The sequence below is a fragment of the Hyaena hyaena genome, unplaced genomic scaffold, assembly GCF_003009895.1.
Source record: "Hyaena hyaena isolate Hyena2069 unplaced genomic scaffold, ASM300989v1 scaffold_1287, whole genome shotgun sequence".
Lineage (NCBI taxonomy): Eukaryota > Metazoa > Chordata > Mammalia > Carnivora > Hyaenidae > Hyaena > Hyaena hyaena.
In genome coordinates, this window is record NW_024081921.1 from 324,155 (window position 1) to 340,265 (window position 16,111).

General features: G+C 41.8%; 1 protein-coding gene across 1 annotated transcript in view; it reads left to right on the forward strand.

Moving 5' to 3' along the window:
* SLC9A2 (solute carrier family 9 member A2) overlaps positions 1-16,111 on the forward strand; it is a 93,436-nt gene that overhangs the window by 61,760 nt on the left and 15,565 nt on the right. Inside the window, exons 4-7 of the mRNA XM_039223195.1 lie at positions 1,794-2,011; positions 2,413-2,615; positions 13,073-13,162; positions 13,721-13,791. Of these exons, the coding sequence (XP_039079126.1) occupies positions 1,794-2,011; positions 2,413-2,615; positions 13,073-13,162; positions 13,721-13,791 (582 nt within the window). The remainder of the gene's footprint in view (positions 1-1,793; positions 2,012-2,412; positions 2,616-13,072; positions 13,163-13,720; positions 13,792-16,111) is intronic.

Genomic DNA, 16,111 nt, shown 5'->3' on the forward strand with positions numbered 1-16,111 from the left:
TCATGATTACCCGTTTAGGTCTTAATTTAGAGAGCCCTTAGGTTTGTGTTCTTTGCCTATCCTTGGGTTCACAGTAGGAGGATTTTCCTAAAATATCAGCAGTCTTCTCAGGGTAAGGAGGACTACCTGCAGTGATTAGGGGCAGGATGCATTCAGGGTCACTATGGCTTTAAAGTTAGAAAACTTTAAATGACTTTAAACTTTAAATGTAGAAAACTTCACAGATCATGACCAGCAATTGGTTCATGGCATGGTGATCACACTGTGGAAGGCGGTCAGCTCACTCAAATTCTGTCTGTTCACATCTTCTGCCCATTAAAAAAAATTTTATGTTTATTTTATGTTTGAGAGACAGAGACAGAGCACAAGTCAGGGAGGGGCAGAGAGAGAGGGAGACACAGGATCTGAAGCAGGCTCCAGGCTCTGAACTGTCAGCACAGAGCCCGACCCAGGGCTTGAACTCACGGACCATGAGATCATGACCTAGTTGAAGTCAGTGCTCAACTAACAGTCACCTAGGCATCTTCTGCCCATTTTTTAATTAGATGATTTGGTATTTAGGGGTGTTGAGTTGTGGAAGTTCTTAATATATTTTGGATACTAATCTTTTATCAGATATATCATTTGCAAATATCCTCTCATTCAGTAGGTTGCCTTTTAGTTTTGTTGGCTGTTTTCTTTGCTGTGCAGAAACTTTTTATTTTGATGAAATCCCAGTAGTTTATTTTTGCTTTTATTTCTGTTGCCTCAGGAGACATATCTAGAAAAATGTTGCTGCAGTCGATGTCTAGTATCTGTGTCTCTTTCGATGGAACCTACAATGAGCTGTCATTGAGGTCATACTGAATTTCTCTCTGTAGTGGCCATTTGAGGTGGTCAGAGAGGAGCTTCTGCACATGGTGAGGCAAGAAGGCAATAAAGAGTAGGGCGTGTTGGGGAAATTATAGTTGAGCCTTATGGTGTATACTGGGTGGCCAGGGTGTGTGGGAGGTGACACTGGAATTGTCCACTGAGGGAGGAGTGGGAAGAGCTTTGGACGTCCAACTTGGGAGCATGAACCTAACCCTAAATCCCTTCCCTTACCAGAGAATGCACAGGTGCTCTATTAAAATGGATATAGTCTGAGAGGAAATAAAGGCTCTGTAGTCGCAGAGTTTTTGAAATATTGGAGAAAACAAAAAAGGGCCTCTTTCCTCCAAGAGTTCCCTGAGCCTATAAATACATTGTGAATTTTCTAGAAGTACATACCATAGATAAGTAGAAATGAGACTCAAAACTAAGGCTTTGGGATAAAAAAAGAGAGAGTCCAAGAGATATTCAGGTTGAGAGGTAGAAAACAATTGGTGACCAATTAGGTGGTGGAGTGCGGCGGGGGGGCACTGAGGAGATATGTCAGGGGCGAGAAGGCCAAGGACACTACAGTTTGAAGTTTAGGATTTTAGGTAACACCTTAGCATTTTAGGCACTGGAGGGATGGAGAAGACGAAACTGGTTTTGTAGGAAGACAACAGGTTTTGAATTGATCGTGGACTTGTTGTGACCCTGGCAGGTGCCCACACCCCTAGACTACAAAGCTGGACAGAGCTGAGACGGTCAAGCCATAGGTGCTGATGACGACGTCCAGAGACAGTGGGGCTCCGATGGTGCACATCACATTCACTGACAACAACTGATCAATACCTCTATAGTGACGGTAGAAGGGTAGAGCCGCCACTGAGCCCTTAATTGCTGACTCTCATTTTCTGATTAGGATCCTTGTCATGTTTCAGCAGGAGCTGTATCTTTTCTTGCAGAATCACTGCCTGTGCAATGACTATGAATAAGTATGTGGAGGAAAACGTATCTCAAAAGTCCTACACGACCATCAAGTATTTCATGAAGATGCTGAGCAGCGTCAGTGAGACCCTGATCTTCATCTTCATGGGCGTGTCCACTGTTGGAAAGAACCATGAGTGGAACTGGGCCTTCGTGTGCTTCACGCTTGCCTTCTGTCTCATCTGGAGAGCTCTGGGTAATGGTGTTTGGTCTGCAAATGAGTGTTCAGATGAATGGGGCTTGCTTCTTCTTGCCCCTCCCTTTGACTGCTGCTACTTCCTCTTTTCCTTATCTTCTTCCAGCCCTCTCCTCCTCCTCTTCCCCATGCCTAATAGATTCTTTTCATCCCCAAGTACCTTCATGGCTGTGCTGTAAGTCAGACTAACCTCTTGGGGCCTCTCTGAGTCCGCATTTTCAGCTGCTATCCTGGAACAATGAGTGGGTGTGCCTGAGAGCAGAGGTGAAGGGGAAGATGGTGGGGCTTGTTCGATTCCAAACTCTGCCCGTGTGTCACAGAAGTGTAGAAAATGAATCTTATTGGTTTCACGTTCTGGCCTCACACAGTCTGCTCTCTTTGGTTTTGCTTTTCGTTCTCAGGTGTCTTTGTCCTGACTCAGGTCATTAACTGGTTCCGGACGATCCCCTTGACCTTTAAGGATCAGTTCATCATTGCCTATGGAGGGCTCCGAGGCGCCATCTGCTTTGCGCTTGTGTTCCTCCTACCTGCTGCTGTGTTTCCTCGGAAAAAGCTGTTCATCACAGCTGCGATCGTTGTCATATTCTTTACGGTCTTCATCCTGGTGAGTAAGTTTCTTTGTCCCAGCAAAGTCTCTCTGGTTACCGAGAGAAGAGACCAGATCTTTCAGGCTCTCATAATGAATTCCTTTTCGCAGGATACAAAGTGGCAAAGGAGCTTTGGTAGTTATGATGTTAGGGAAAATGCTCTTTCCTCATGTCACCTAATTGTTCAGGGCCCCAGGAGAATCCAGTTCGTTCGCTTGGCCCCCATGCAGGGATTCTTATTTAAGGAAACTCAGCTAAGTGATCTAAGCTTACTACTGGAAACTGATGAACTGAGCTTGCTAATCCTTGTCATTTGTCTTACTCTCTGACCCAGTAAATGTGCTCGTTAAATGCTGCTTGTGTGATGACCTTCCAACAGCAATTTGACATTAGTTGACTGCACAGCAGTGTGTCCCTTGAAGTGATGGGCTGTGTGAATACATGGCTAGTATTGGGCGGCAGAGAGTGTGGTAGGAAGAACGTGGGCCTATGTTAGGATCCAGACATGGCCACCCAATCTCTTTAAGTTAATGAGCCAACCCGTAGGAGATTACATTTCGCAGATACTCACTTAGTAAATACGTACTGGACTCCTGCTATGTGCCAGATGGAGCTCTGGGGGCTTAGGATCCATGAGTGAACAAAACACAGAAATATCTCTGTTCTTGTGAACTTACATCCCAGAGGGGATGGCAGAAACTAGACATGGCAAGTGAGTAAATTATAGAGTATATAAGAAGGTAAAAGTTGCTCTATAATAAGAAGTAAGGGCTTAGACATGGTGAGGGTGGAGTGATAATTGAGGGGAGGGTTGCAGTTCTTCTTAAAATTTTTTGTTAATGTTTATTTATTTTGAGAGAGAGAGAGAGAGAGAGAGAGAGCAAGAGGCAGTGTAAATATGGCGGAGACAGAGAAAGAGGAAAGAGAGAATCCCAGTCAGGCTCCACACTGTCAGCACAGAACCGATTTGGGGCCCAAACTCATGAAACCATGAGATCATGACCTGAACCAAGATCAAGAATCAGACGCTTCACCAACTGAGCCACCCAGGCGCCCCAAGGGAGTTAAAGTTCTAAACATAGTAGTCATGGAAGGCAACAATGAAAAAATGACATTAGGATCAAAGGGGTGTAAGGGGCGAAGGAATTAGCTAAGCTGAAGAACATTCCCAGCAGATAGGACCATAGATCTGCAGGCAATGGCTTCCTGGCCAGGGTGGCTGGAGGGATGGTGGATGAACATGGTGAGGGAGACTTCACAGAGGACATCAGGGCTTTTGATGTGAGTGTCTAGGAGGACGGACTCGCTCTTAAGTGAGGAAGGAAGGGTGTGAGTAGAAGGGGTTGGACTTGATTACAAGCATGCTGGGTTAGGGGTGCTGAGTAGACCTATGGGCAGAGGGATGAGCAGGCAGGGTACTGAGCCCGGGGTTCAGAAGACAGCTGTGTCATCTGCAGAGGGCTGGTGTTGGAAGCCGTGACATTGGACATGGCTGCCAAAGGAGTGAAAATTTGTATCGAGGAAGCCAATACATGGGACCGGTGTCTGGGGAAGCCCAACTTTAAGACACTGGGGAGAGGAGGGAGGCAGCCAAGGACGCTGAGGACAAGTGACAATGACAAAGGGGGAAAACCAGGAGGTACTTTTTTAAAAAAATCTTGTTCAGCCATTCATCACAGAGTGCTTCCTAGCTGCCTCATTCAGGTCTGAGCTCTTCTTAGAGTATCTCCTTTGATCCTGAAAATAATTCTGTGGCACAAAACTCTAGGACTCACTGTTACTAACCCCATATGACAGTTGAGGAAACTGAGACACAGAGCCCATGCTTAAGTCCCTTTCCCAAATTTACACGGATAGTAAAAGGTGGAGCAGAGACCAATTTGGTCTTGACTCCAAATAAAGTACATAATAAGCGTTCACTACTGTAACTCCCTGTGCTCCTTTTCCTTTCACTCCAAAAAGCAGTTCTTCCTTCATCCATTCATACCTCCCAATGCTGGGAGCAGCGGGTTATCCTATCTGAAGAAACTTGGAGAAGAATGCCTTGGGCAACCCTTTTCTAAGTCCAGAAGTAGCCACTTTTTGTTACCATCATTGTCCTCAGCACCTTCTCACTGCTGGTACCCATCCGTGATCCTGTGTCAGGCATTCAGACAAGGACTTTCCCCGATGTATTCTCTCATTTCATCTGCACAACACACCTTTGAGCATGAGCCCCGTGAGGCTGAAAGAGAGAAAGGAGACTGACCCAAGGACACACGTAGGTGAATGACAGAAGCTGAGGTTAAGCCTAGGACTCTGACCCCATAGACGAGCTCTTCTTCCATTGACTTCAGCCAAAGAAGACATCATCTACTGGATTATGATTCATAACAGCTTCAGTTATAGTTATACGTACCAGTTGTGGTTCAAATACCCAGTGTTGGCCTGAGTCGCCTTCTTATACTCAGTGAGTCACCTGGGGGTATAGAGAAGCCAGCTGTCCTTGTCTGTATCTTTTTACTGTGGTGTTTACAGGATCCTTGTAAAAAGTCATCCAATTTGCTACTCCCACGCGTTACCTGAGGCAAAATTGTGCATTGAATCCATTTTGCCTTGAGCGTTTTAGTCTCTCAGGAACAAGGCTGGGGCGACGGGCTTGAGGGGAAAATCAGGCAGGAGTGAGTGACTCACTGCCTCTCCTAGTCCAGCTGCCGGGTCCTTAGCACTCCCAGCGAGCCCTGCCAAGGCTTAGTCAGGGCTCTGGACTCCTCCTTGCTCTCAGAACTGAAGGTGTCAAATACAAAAATAGAACCGTGTCAGTCCAGCGTAACTAAGAACTAGGTCATTTGGAGATGAATATATCAGCAGCTATTACCTACACGAGGGCTTCTCAAATATCTACAGTGCAGAGCCAGCTCCCTCCCCCCAATATCATGGGCACATGCTTTTGTAAAATATAATAAAAATGATGAAAGGGCACCTGGGTGGTTGGGTAGTTGAGTGTCCAACTTCTGCTCAGGTTATGATCTCACAGTTTGAGAGTTCGAGCCCCAATCGGGCTTGCTGCTGTCAAAGCAATACAGGCTCTGGATCCTCTGCCTCATTCACTATCTGCTTCTCTCTCTCTCTCTCTCTCTCTCCCTCTCTCTCAAATGAATAAACATTTTTTAAAAAATGACTAAATAGGGAGACATAATTCAGGAGAGGACATACAAACTACAACCTCAAATTTTTTAGTGATTAGATTCAACAGGCATAAGATTGCATTTCTACAGCCAGAACAAATCTAACATAGGGAAAAGGAAAGTATTACAAAAAAGTATACAATTATTCAATGAATGTATGTGTATAGGTGATGAATATAGAGTGTCACTATTATGCTCATAATATCTTGGCTTTTTGCAATTGTAAATCAACCAAAAGCTACAGGTGAACTTCACATTCCCCATATTCAAAGTCTACACACCCAGTTTGAATGAATAGCACGTATATCAAGATTTAACTGCAATTAACAGAATTTTGGATGTGACAAATGAAAAAACACAGGCCACAAACAGAATAGTTTAGATGTATTGACTGTATTGGGTAGTTTAGGTATATCAAATTAACCCTTCAGTGATGGGGTCAGTATTTAGAGTCTGTAAGCATACCCCATGCATAGTCTTCTCTGATTGGGTTTAAGGATTACCTGGCAGAGCTCTCTATGATGTTGTGAGGAAGAGGAATTTCTGTAGTTCCGTGCATACTATAATCTTCTTGTCACTGTTGTCTGTCCACCCTTTTGTGTGCACAGATTGGAGACCAATGGATCTGGCTATTTAAAAAAAAAATTTTTTTTAATGTTTATTCATATTTGAGAGGGGGCGTGAGGGGCAGAGAGAGAAGGAGACAGAAACCGAAGCAGACTCCAGGCTCTGAGCTGTCAGCACAGAGCCCGATGCAGGGCTTGAACCTACAAACCATGAGATCATGACCTGAGCCAAAGTCGGATGCTTAACCGACTGAACCACCCAGGCACCGCTGGATCTAACTCTTACGAGACTCTGGGTTATGAGCACACACCTGCACACACACCCAAATGCACACACACTTCCTTCAGAAAGGGTATTTTTTTTCCCAGAATCCACCAATAATTAAGGAACTCAGGGGGCGCCTGGGTGGCTTAGTCAGTTAAGCATCCGACTTCCAGTTGGGTCATGATCTCACGGCTTGTGGGTTCGAGCCCCGCGTCGGGCTCTGTGCTGACTGCCAGCTCAGAGCTTGGAGCCTGTTTCAGTCTGTGACTCCCTCTCTCTTTGACCCTCCCCTGCTCACGCTGTCTCTCTCTCTCTCCTAGAAATAAATAAAAATATTAAAAAAAAAAAAAAAAGGAACTCAGGGAAAGAAGCTTGGAAGAAAATACTTAAATAGGCTATAAACATACCAGAAATAATTATAACCTATGCATCAAATTTTGCCTTCTGATTAAGGGCTATGCATCCTTTTTCAAATGACAACTTTTATGTTGGTGGATCTATCATGAAACTTCAAAATGCCTTTCCCCTTATTTCATTATTTCTTACCTGATGAGCTCTTCCCTCCCAACACTGTTGAGTTATTAGCACTATATTCTAAAATAGAATTCCATGTGACATATGATTTATTGTTTGACACCTAGATTTATAATGAGAATTTTAGCGTTCCTGTCATCATGTTGATAATTGGAGAGTGTAGCCCTTTATGAAGCACATTAACATGTTTCCAGAATACAGTCTTGCTTGTCAAATATTGAATGAGTAAACAATCTGATCCCTTGGGCATGTGAATTCATTTTCTTTTAGATGAGATTGGTAATGATACATAAAATATAAGCTGTCTCTCGTTTTAAAATTATATTCAAGGTTGGGGGCAAGGTAGAGTCCAATAATTGAAAGCACGGATGTTGGAGTAAGGCTGTCCTGAGTTGAGATTCTGATTGATATCTGATAGTTAATGTCCAGAATAGCCTCTGTGAACTGCTGTGTACTTAGTGTAAGATCTGGAGAATAGTACTTTCCTCTGGGTAGTAGATGATTTAACCTGATGATTTGCCCTGTTTTAATTATGACATTAAGTAAAATGGTAACAGAAGAAAGAAAAACAATGCCCTTCACTGTACTTTTCTTTGGAAGGAAAAATAATTGGAGAATAATCTAACAATCTGGTTATTATTTAATTAATCCCTATAATCACATAGCAGACCCTCAGAATTCTGGAAATCCATTCAGCAGTTATCTAGAAGTCCATCAGGTAGCAGGGTTGACTGGAATTCAAGCAAGCAGTCTCTTTCTGTCTCCGCTGCAGATCAGTGTTGTTGTAAGTCGTTGTGCAGAACTGTAGAGCATCTGGGATTTTACCTTATTTGCAAGTTAATAAGTTTAACTTCCTTGTCAAATTTCCATGGATACTTGCAGAAGACATCAGACTGCTGAATCAGGGGCGAGCAGCTTTCTTACGCATGGCCAAAGCAGTAGCCAGAGCTTCGTGTTGGTTTGTGTCAGTGTTCCATCCCCTGGGTTTCCCCATTGAGGGCTCAGAATGGAGGTCTGCACATGCGGTGCGTGACAACAGACAGGACACGGGCACCGAGCCTGAGGATCTATCATTCTTTGTCTTGAGGGCAATATTACCTCATCTCTCAATGTTGCTCATTGCAAATGCAATCCTGAAAAATGGCCTGGGTAAAAGTGGTGGAGGTCCTGCATTATTGGTACCCCCTGCAAGAATGGGTGGGACACTCAGGACCCAAGGTGGGCTGGCCTTTCCCAGTAACAAGTATGTCTGCTGACTTAGCCTCTCAAACTGGGCCAATGATGCCAGCTATTTTATAGATATTGTGAGGACCTTCAAATATACTTTAATTTGTTAAATGAATGGTCATATTTAAGATATGTATGTAGTGTAACAGTGACGCATTCCATACTTAATTGACATGTACCATTACTAAGTGAAGAGCTATGGAATTAACAAAAACTCATTCTGGTCTTACAGTAAAATAAGCAAGATGATCAGGATTTTTTAAGATTAAAAAAATGTAGGTGAATAATTTAGGATGTGGGAGAAAGCACAGTCAAGGATAGTTCCAAGGGTGTATGACTGAGCAACCAGGTGAGAGAAGGCAATGTTTAATTTAATACCAGGGGAGTATTGGGTTTGAAGGGTGGGGAGCCAGGTGTTCGGTTTTGGACATGTACTTTTTGGACATGAATATTTGCCTGTTAGACATCTAAGTGGAAATATTGACTAGGCAATTATATATATAGGTCTAGAATTTAAGGGAGAAGCCATCTCCTCACTGGGAGATAGAAATTTGAGACTCATTGGTATATACATGGTTTGTAAAGCATGAGTCTGGAAGAAACCATTCAGGAGTGAGCATAGAAGGAATACAGAAAAGGAGGCCTATCGATATTGAGAAGTAAAGAAAATGTTCAGGAACTGGCCTAGGAGAATGAAAAAGGTGGATAGTACAGTGGGGGGAAGATCAAGAGGCGCTCCTCTAGAAGTCAGGTGAAGAAAGTATTCAGGAAGGAGAAGGTTCTGGCAACTGTGACGTGGGGGGGGCACACGGTCAGGTGAGATGGGACCAGAGAATGGACTATTGGATGCAGCAAGGCTGTGATGAGTGGACATCTTCACAAGAGCACTGGGGTTAAGATGGTGAGGAAACTCCAATCAATTGGATTCCAGAGAGAAGGATAAAGAGAGATTGGAGACAGGAGACATAAGGCAAGTCTGTTGAGATCTGGGAGAGGAAATGGGTAGTAGCTAGAGGGGACCGTGTGGGCTTTGGTTTGTAGTTTTCAAAGGTAGGAGCCACAGTAGAATGCCTGAATGCCTGAATGCCAGAAACACTGATGGCACAGGAAAGGGAAAGACTTAGTTTAGAGGAAGAGATATCTGTGTGATGGCCAGATTCTAGGGAATGTGGTAAAGCTTGGAAAGAAAGATACACAAAGGCCTGGAGACTGTGGGGTGAAGAGTGTGAGCACCATGTGAACACCTTTATGGTTCTTGCCCACTTATCCCATTCAAAAATAAATACTGTGTGTGCAACTGGGTTTATAATCTCTGTGATCAAGTTTGTAATGTGAGCACAACCTTACAGAGCGTATGGGATACACATAGCAATGATGGCGACATTTTTTAATAAGAGAGTTTCCTCAAGTTGTTCTGGAAATTGTCTGCTAAATCAGCAAAGAAATATAAGATAGTTCTTCCCCCACCTCCTTTTTTTTTGGGAAAATTTAATTAAAAACAAACAAACAAACAAATTATTTTCTTCCAAAAGCGTAAACCAAAATGATGCTCATTACTTAATCAGACAGATTTTTTTTGTGACACGTTACTGGGAGCAGAAGCAGGCAGAGCAGGTGGAAACAGGGGTGGCACTGGGTGGAAAACCAAGCTCACCTCGCTGTCCTTCTGTTCACACCTGCCGTTCAGTACTCCCTTCGAAGCATTGGGTCTGGCCCTGCGGTGTTGTGTTCATTGTGCCAAAGCCAAATGAAGGGGCGGACATTTAGCTTGTGCTTCGCAGATATATTTTTCAGTGGTTTGATGGAAAACCAAAGGGTTTCTTTATATTTTTGTTTAACCTACACGGATGGTAACAAGCTGATCAGGTTGCTTCCCAAGTGACCTAACTTAGACATTTTCCAATGTGGTGAAATAATGCGCCTTCCCAAGGGTGAGTGGTTGTGGTTGTCATTTTCGCCCTTTGTTTCTCCCAGCCAAAGACCCAGGGCTCCTAGAATAGAGCATCCAGCTTGGGGAACTTAATATGATATACGCAGACACCATGTACTCTGCCTCCAAAATAGATGGATCGAGGAAGGAAGGAAGAAGGGAAGGAGAGGAACCTGTCAGATAGTTCCTGTTGACATGCCATCTGCAGATACTCTAAGGAGCCAATAGGAGACTCCTAAAGGAGCTGGTTAAGACCAGGTTGTTAAGAGATCGTGCCAGTGACCCATTGCATATAACCCATATATTTTATTAATTATAAGCTAAAATAGGTAGTGTTTTTAGAAACTGGATTCGCCCTAGGTGCCAGGCCACACTTGCTTTTTGTAGTTGATCTGTTTTGTTTTATTTGTGGTGGTACATTACTTTCTAGATTATCTGTCCAGTGGAAGGGGTCCACATGTGGGTTGGGGCCCGTGTCCCGTCTTCATTTTTATGTCCCGTCTTCATTTTTATGTCCCATATTTACAATGACTCAGTGTATTTACAATGCTTATGTTTTTACTAAATGGATACTGATAGAAAAAGAAGCATGCAAAACAACAGCTAGCATCCTTAGAACACATATAGTTTCTACATGACACTGATTTTGTTGATTTTTTTTTCCTGGAGTGATTATTAAATCAGTGTCTTCATGGAGTCTCGAATTCAATGGAATCACCTATCTCTTGAAACCACATGTTAACACCTACTTTCATTTGCTTAAGTTAAAAATTACCAAATACGGGTTGATTGGAAAACTGTGTATTACTTCTTATATTATTTCAAAGTGACAGACTGAAATGCAAATAGAACATACTGTGTGTCTTATCCCAAATTTGGTCAAAATCAGTTCACACTCCAGAAATTTAAAGTTAAACTTAAAAATTCCCGAAGCTGGATTGATAGAACACAGTGGATACCCTCTTTTAAAAAGTGTGTGTGTGTGTGTGTGTGTGTGTGTGTGCGCACGCGTGCTTGTGTGTGTCACAGTTTATATTATCAAAAACATTCTCAAAGACATGCAGAAAGACGAGACAAAATCAAATGCATGGCAGGGAGTATATGTCAATATGTCTACCCATCCCCCCAAAACCCAATTGCCCCCCAGGCATGTGTTCCCCTTACCAAGAAGGACCAGCCATCTGCCTACCATGCAGCAGCCTTGGGGATCTTCCTTGACCCCACATTCTCACCACCTCCTTACCTGGCCTGTTTCAGAGCCAGTGTCTCATAATTTTAAGCCTATTAGCTGATTGTTTGTTTTGATGTCTGTAAGTTCCTCATCATTCTTCTTTTTCTATATTTTCCTGGTTACCTGTACTCTTCCAGACTAATTTAGAACTAACCTCTCAAGTTCCGTTAATAAAAATACTTTGGAATAGGTTACCAGAATTTTAATACATGTACTGAGATAAAATTGTCAGCATCCTATGGCTATGTAATCCCATCTAGGAACTGTGTCTTTTTAAAACTCAAATCTTTTGAATATTATTTTATTAATTTTTATAGTTATTTTTATAAAGGTTTTGTGCATTTCCTGATGGGATTATATAGTTTGTATGTATGTATATAGAGAGTATATATTTTTGGTATCTATAGAGACTTTTAGTATATATTTTATATGTGATTATATCCTATGTATATATATTAGTGTGTGCTAGTATATAATAACATATATATAGCATATAATAACATATATACACACACATATGTTCTCTCATGTAAGTATTCTGTTTCTTTTCCTAAATTAGGATATGGGATAGATTTGTGTCTGTTGAGTTTATGTCTAGTCACTAGTAAACTTTCTTGGTATTTTTTAATGAAAAAAGATTATCTTAGATATTTTAGGACAAAAGCTAGATCATTCAAGAGCAGCAAAAATCTTGTTATTTCATTTTTTATTATCTCTACTTCTACCTGTTTGTCTCTTATTAAATTGACTGGGACATGCAGAACTGTGTCAAATAGCAGATAAGGAGTATCCTTGTGTTATTTCTAGTTCTAATGGAAAGGCTTTTAATGTTTAATGATTAAGTCAGATGTTCACTAAAGATTTCTGGCAGATGTATTTTTTTTTAATCGTGTTAGGGATATTTTCTTTCTCTTCTTAGATTACCAAATAGCTTATGGTTCTGTCCATTTTTCAAGTTCACAAACATGTCCAACCCCTTCTGTACCCATTCTCACTGCTGATTCTTTGTTCATGTTTGGTCCTGCTACCATACGATTCCAACGTCCTTTAAGACTGTTATCCAGTGTTCCCCCTCTAGGAAGCCCTCCCAGATGGGCTTCCTGTGTATCTCTCATTCTCCTTTTTGCCTGCTTTGTAATTGTTTTTGGTATATCCTTTTCCCCATAAAATTACAGAGTCCTAGAACTGAGTGCCTTAACTGTTTATCTTTGTGTCCCAAATGCCCAAGACCCTAATGTGTATACAGTGGAAATACAATTAAAATGGTTTTAAGAAAATAATGAATATAAGAATTACTGAAAAATTTTCTATGGATATCACAAGTAGGTAATTCCTCTGACTTGGATAATAACTTTATTATTTCTTGGAATTTCTTTCTTTCTCTTAGAATTACTTACTTAGAGTTTGTTTGCAATGTCTTGAACTTTGTCCATTGTTTTGTTTCTAGTAGAGGAGGATACCTTTTATTGGTTATTGAAGCTTAGAAGAATAAAAGCTATTCTTGAATTTTTAACTTAATTTTATAAGAAGATACACTTTGTTTTTCCTGTGTAGGGAATTACTATCCGACCACTGGTGGAATTTCTAGATGTTAAGAGGTCCAATAAGAAACAGCAAGCGGTCAGTGAAGAAATCCATTGCCGGGTAAGTGTTAATGTAGTATAATGATTTAAATGGCAAGAGAAAAAATTGTTGGATTCAGTTGGCCACTTGATATTAAGGTGCTCATTTCCTGAAGGAGAGGGAAATGGCAGAGAATAAAAGGGAAGGAGGGTCAAGAAAGGCATGCATTGGGGGTATCGATTGAGCACAACCCTCAGTGGCTTCTCCAAATGAGCCTGCTAGACCCTTGGGAATCTGGGCACAAGAGATCCCTCATTACTTCCTTCAACCAGAAAATGTTTCTGCTGGAAAATTATCACCGCATTTCATATTTTCCAAAATTATGAGCAAACTGTTATGAAGAGAAAACTAACCTGAGAATTGCCTAATATCGATATAACAAACAACACTTTGTTTAGAGATGAATATTGTTTCATGACTTTCAGTAAAAAGAAAACAAAACAACAACCCAACAGCAACAACAACAACAAAAAAAACGAAAAACGATCAGGGTCTTCAGAGTTTAGAAGTGATAGAAGTAGAGTGGAAATTAGTGATTTCCGGTAAAAATTAATGAAGACCCTGCTTTTTCTGTTTTAGTTTTTCGATCATGTGAAGACTGGGATTGAAGATGTTTGTGGACATTGGGGTCACAACTTTTGGAGAGACAAGTAAGAGGGTCTTACACCATTATATTCTGAGGTGGCGCTGGCTCACTCTGGAAGCAGGACTTACTGACCTGTGTTATTTTTCGGAGTTGCGAATCTTTCCTGTGCTGGGCCATCCTCTATCCTTTAAGATAAAGTTCAACAACCACAGAGACCTGGAACAAGCTAGAAACTTATTTTTCTCTTCTGTCAAAAGCCAGAGCTCTGTAGGCAATGTAGGTGTGTTCATAGGTTAGCTCTGCTCCACAGGCTGCCATGGTCCCAGGACCCTTCTTTCTAGGTGAATCGCCTAACAACTTCCATTTCCAAGGTTGCCTCTTAGACCAGAATGGCTGCTCGGCATTAGTCATCATGCACACATTCCAGGCTGCGTGTAGGAAGAAAGATAATGAAGAGACAAAGAATATGTACCAGCTTCCTCTGAAATGAAGTTATCAGAAGCTTTCACAGAATTCTTCCAGATACATACACGGCCTGGCCCTGTAGGGCCAGGACTCCATCATGTAGGCAATTCTCACTGCAAAGGAGGCTGAGGAATGTAGTCTATTTGGTTAAAAACTGTGAGTTCTGTTACTGTTTGTTCTCCCACACTTGTTGAGGGGCTTTGTCAAATGCAGAGCTTCAGAGCACCAGAGGTTATAAATAGAATAACAAGTATTTTACAAATAGATGTTAAATACATATAACCAAAATTTTTAGATATACACTTACATGAAAGATTATGTGCACTTATATAAATGTGTCTGTCTCTATCCGCTTTTTTGTTTGTTTGGTTTTGCTTAGTTTGGTTTTGGTTTTTTAACCTTTAAATGCTCTGTGTTGGATAAATAAGGTTCAGTGCTTCTCTTTGAGGATCTTAGAGTAGAAATGGACAAGTTACACTAGCCAGGCAGAATTAGGTACACGCTTTCATATAAACTGAAAAATAGACTTATGGGATCAAGCAGTAAGAATTAGTTGTGACAACAGGGCTGGGGACCACAGGGTACAGGAGCCAGCCCACCTGACCACCAGGAGCTGACTGTGTGCCTTCTGTGCCATTCACACAGGTAGGTTGAGTCAGCCGTGGCAGCAGTGTGCATGGAACTGACACATGCTATTAATCAGGGTCTTTTTTTTAGGATTTTTTAATAAAACAATTTGTTAACATTTGTCAGTGCATCACTGGTTAGGAAAGCCTTTTGAAAGAGACAGATGGACAGATTTAAATTATACTTTGGTAGATTCGTTTTCTTGCCCTTGCTTTCCTAACTTGCTACTAAGTTCCCTCCCTCCCCCTGCTCATTTACATGAAGTTGACCAACATACCCATGTATGCAGTTTAACAGCAGGGAGTCTTCAAGTGCTTACTGTTTGTTCACATGTCCTGACATGATATTGGATTACACGAGAAATATAAACCATGAACTCAGAACTTTAAAATTTTACAATAAAGTAGAAGTAACAAAACAGTCACACAGCAGACAGGTGTGTGTATGTGTGTGTGTGTGAGATCATTAAGTGATAAAATGAGTTACAGAGACTTTAAGTGCTAGAGCAACATTTATAAACCTGTCCACACTTTTCTACTAATGTAGAAAAGCTCCTTGGACCTAGCCTTACTTTATAAGTAAAGAAAATAATATTTTATTTGTACAAGGAGATTGCCCAGTTAGGCACATAGGAGCACAAAGTAATAAAGCAAACTAAAATCTTCATTGTGAAAATGGGGGTGGGAAATGGCCATTTATTTTGGGCAGGACTTACATTCTTTTTTTTTTTTAAATTTTTTTAATGTTTTATTTATTTCTGAGAGAGAAAGAGAGAGACAGAGTGAGCAGGGGAGGGTCAGAGAGAGAGGGAGACACAGAATCTGAAACAGGCTCCAGACTCTGAGCTAGCTGTCATCACAGAGCCCGACGCAGGGCTCGAACCCATGAACCATAAGATTATGACCTGAGGCGAAGTCGGACTCTTAACTGACTGAGCCACCCAGGCACCCTGGGCCAGATTTACATTCTTGCAGGCAGGAGGTAGATGGGAGAACAGAGAGCCTCACCCATTTCTGTTGTGACTTTCTAGGCTACCCTGCTTTGCGTCCCTGGAAACTTATTAACGAAGAAGGATCCTTGTCTTTGCCAAACCAGCGATAAAGACTTTCCTGCCTTAGTCTCTAACTCTTGTTTTCTCAGCCCGGCCCATTTTCCACCTGCATCCTCCCTTTCCACCTGACCACTTTTCTCCCTTCTCTAGCATCCCACCCTTCCTTGGAGGGACCAGAGAGCATAGTAGCCCACAACAGTTGGCTCCTTTCCAAAGGAGAGATTAAGTTAAAGATTTATAC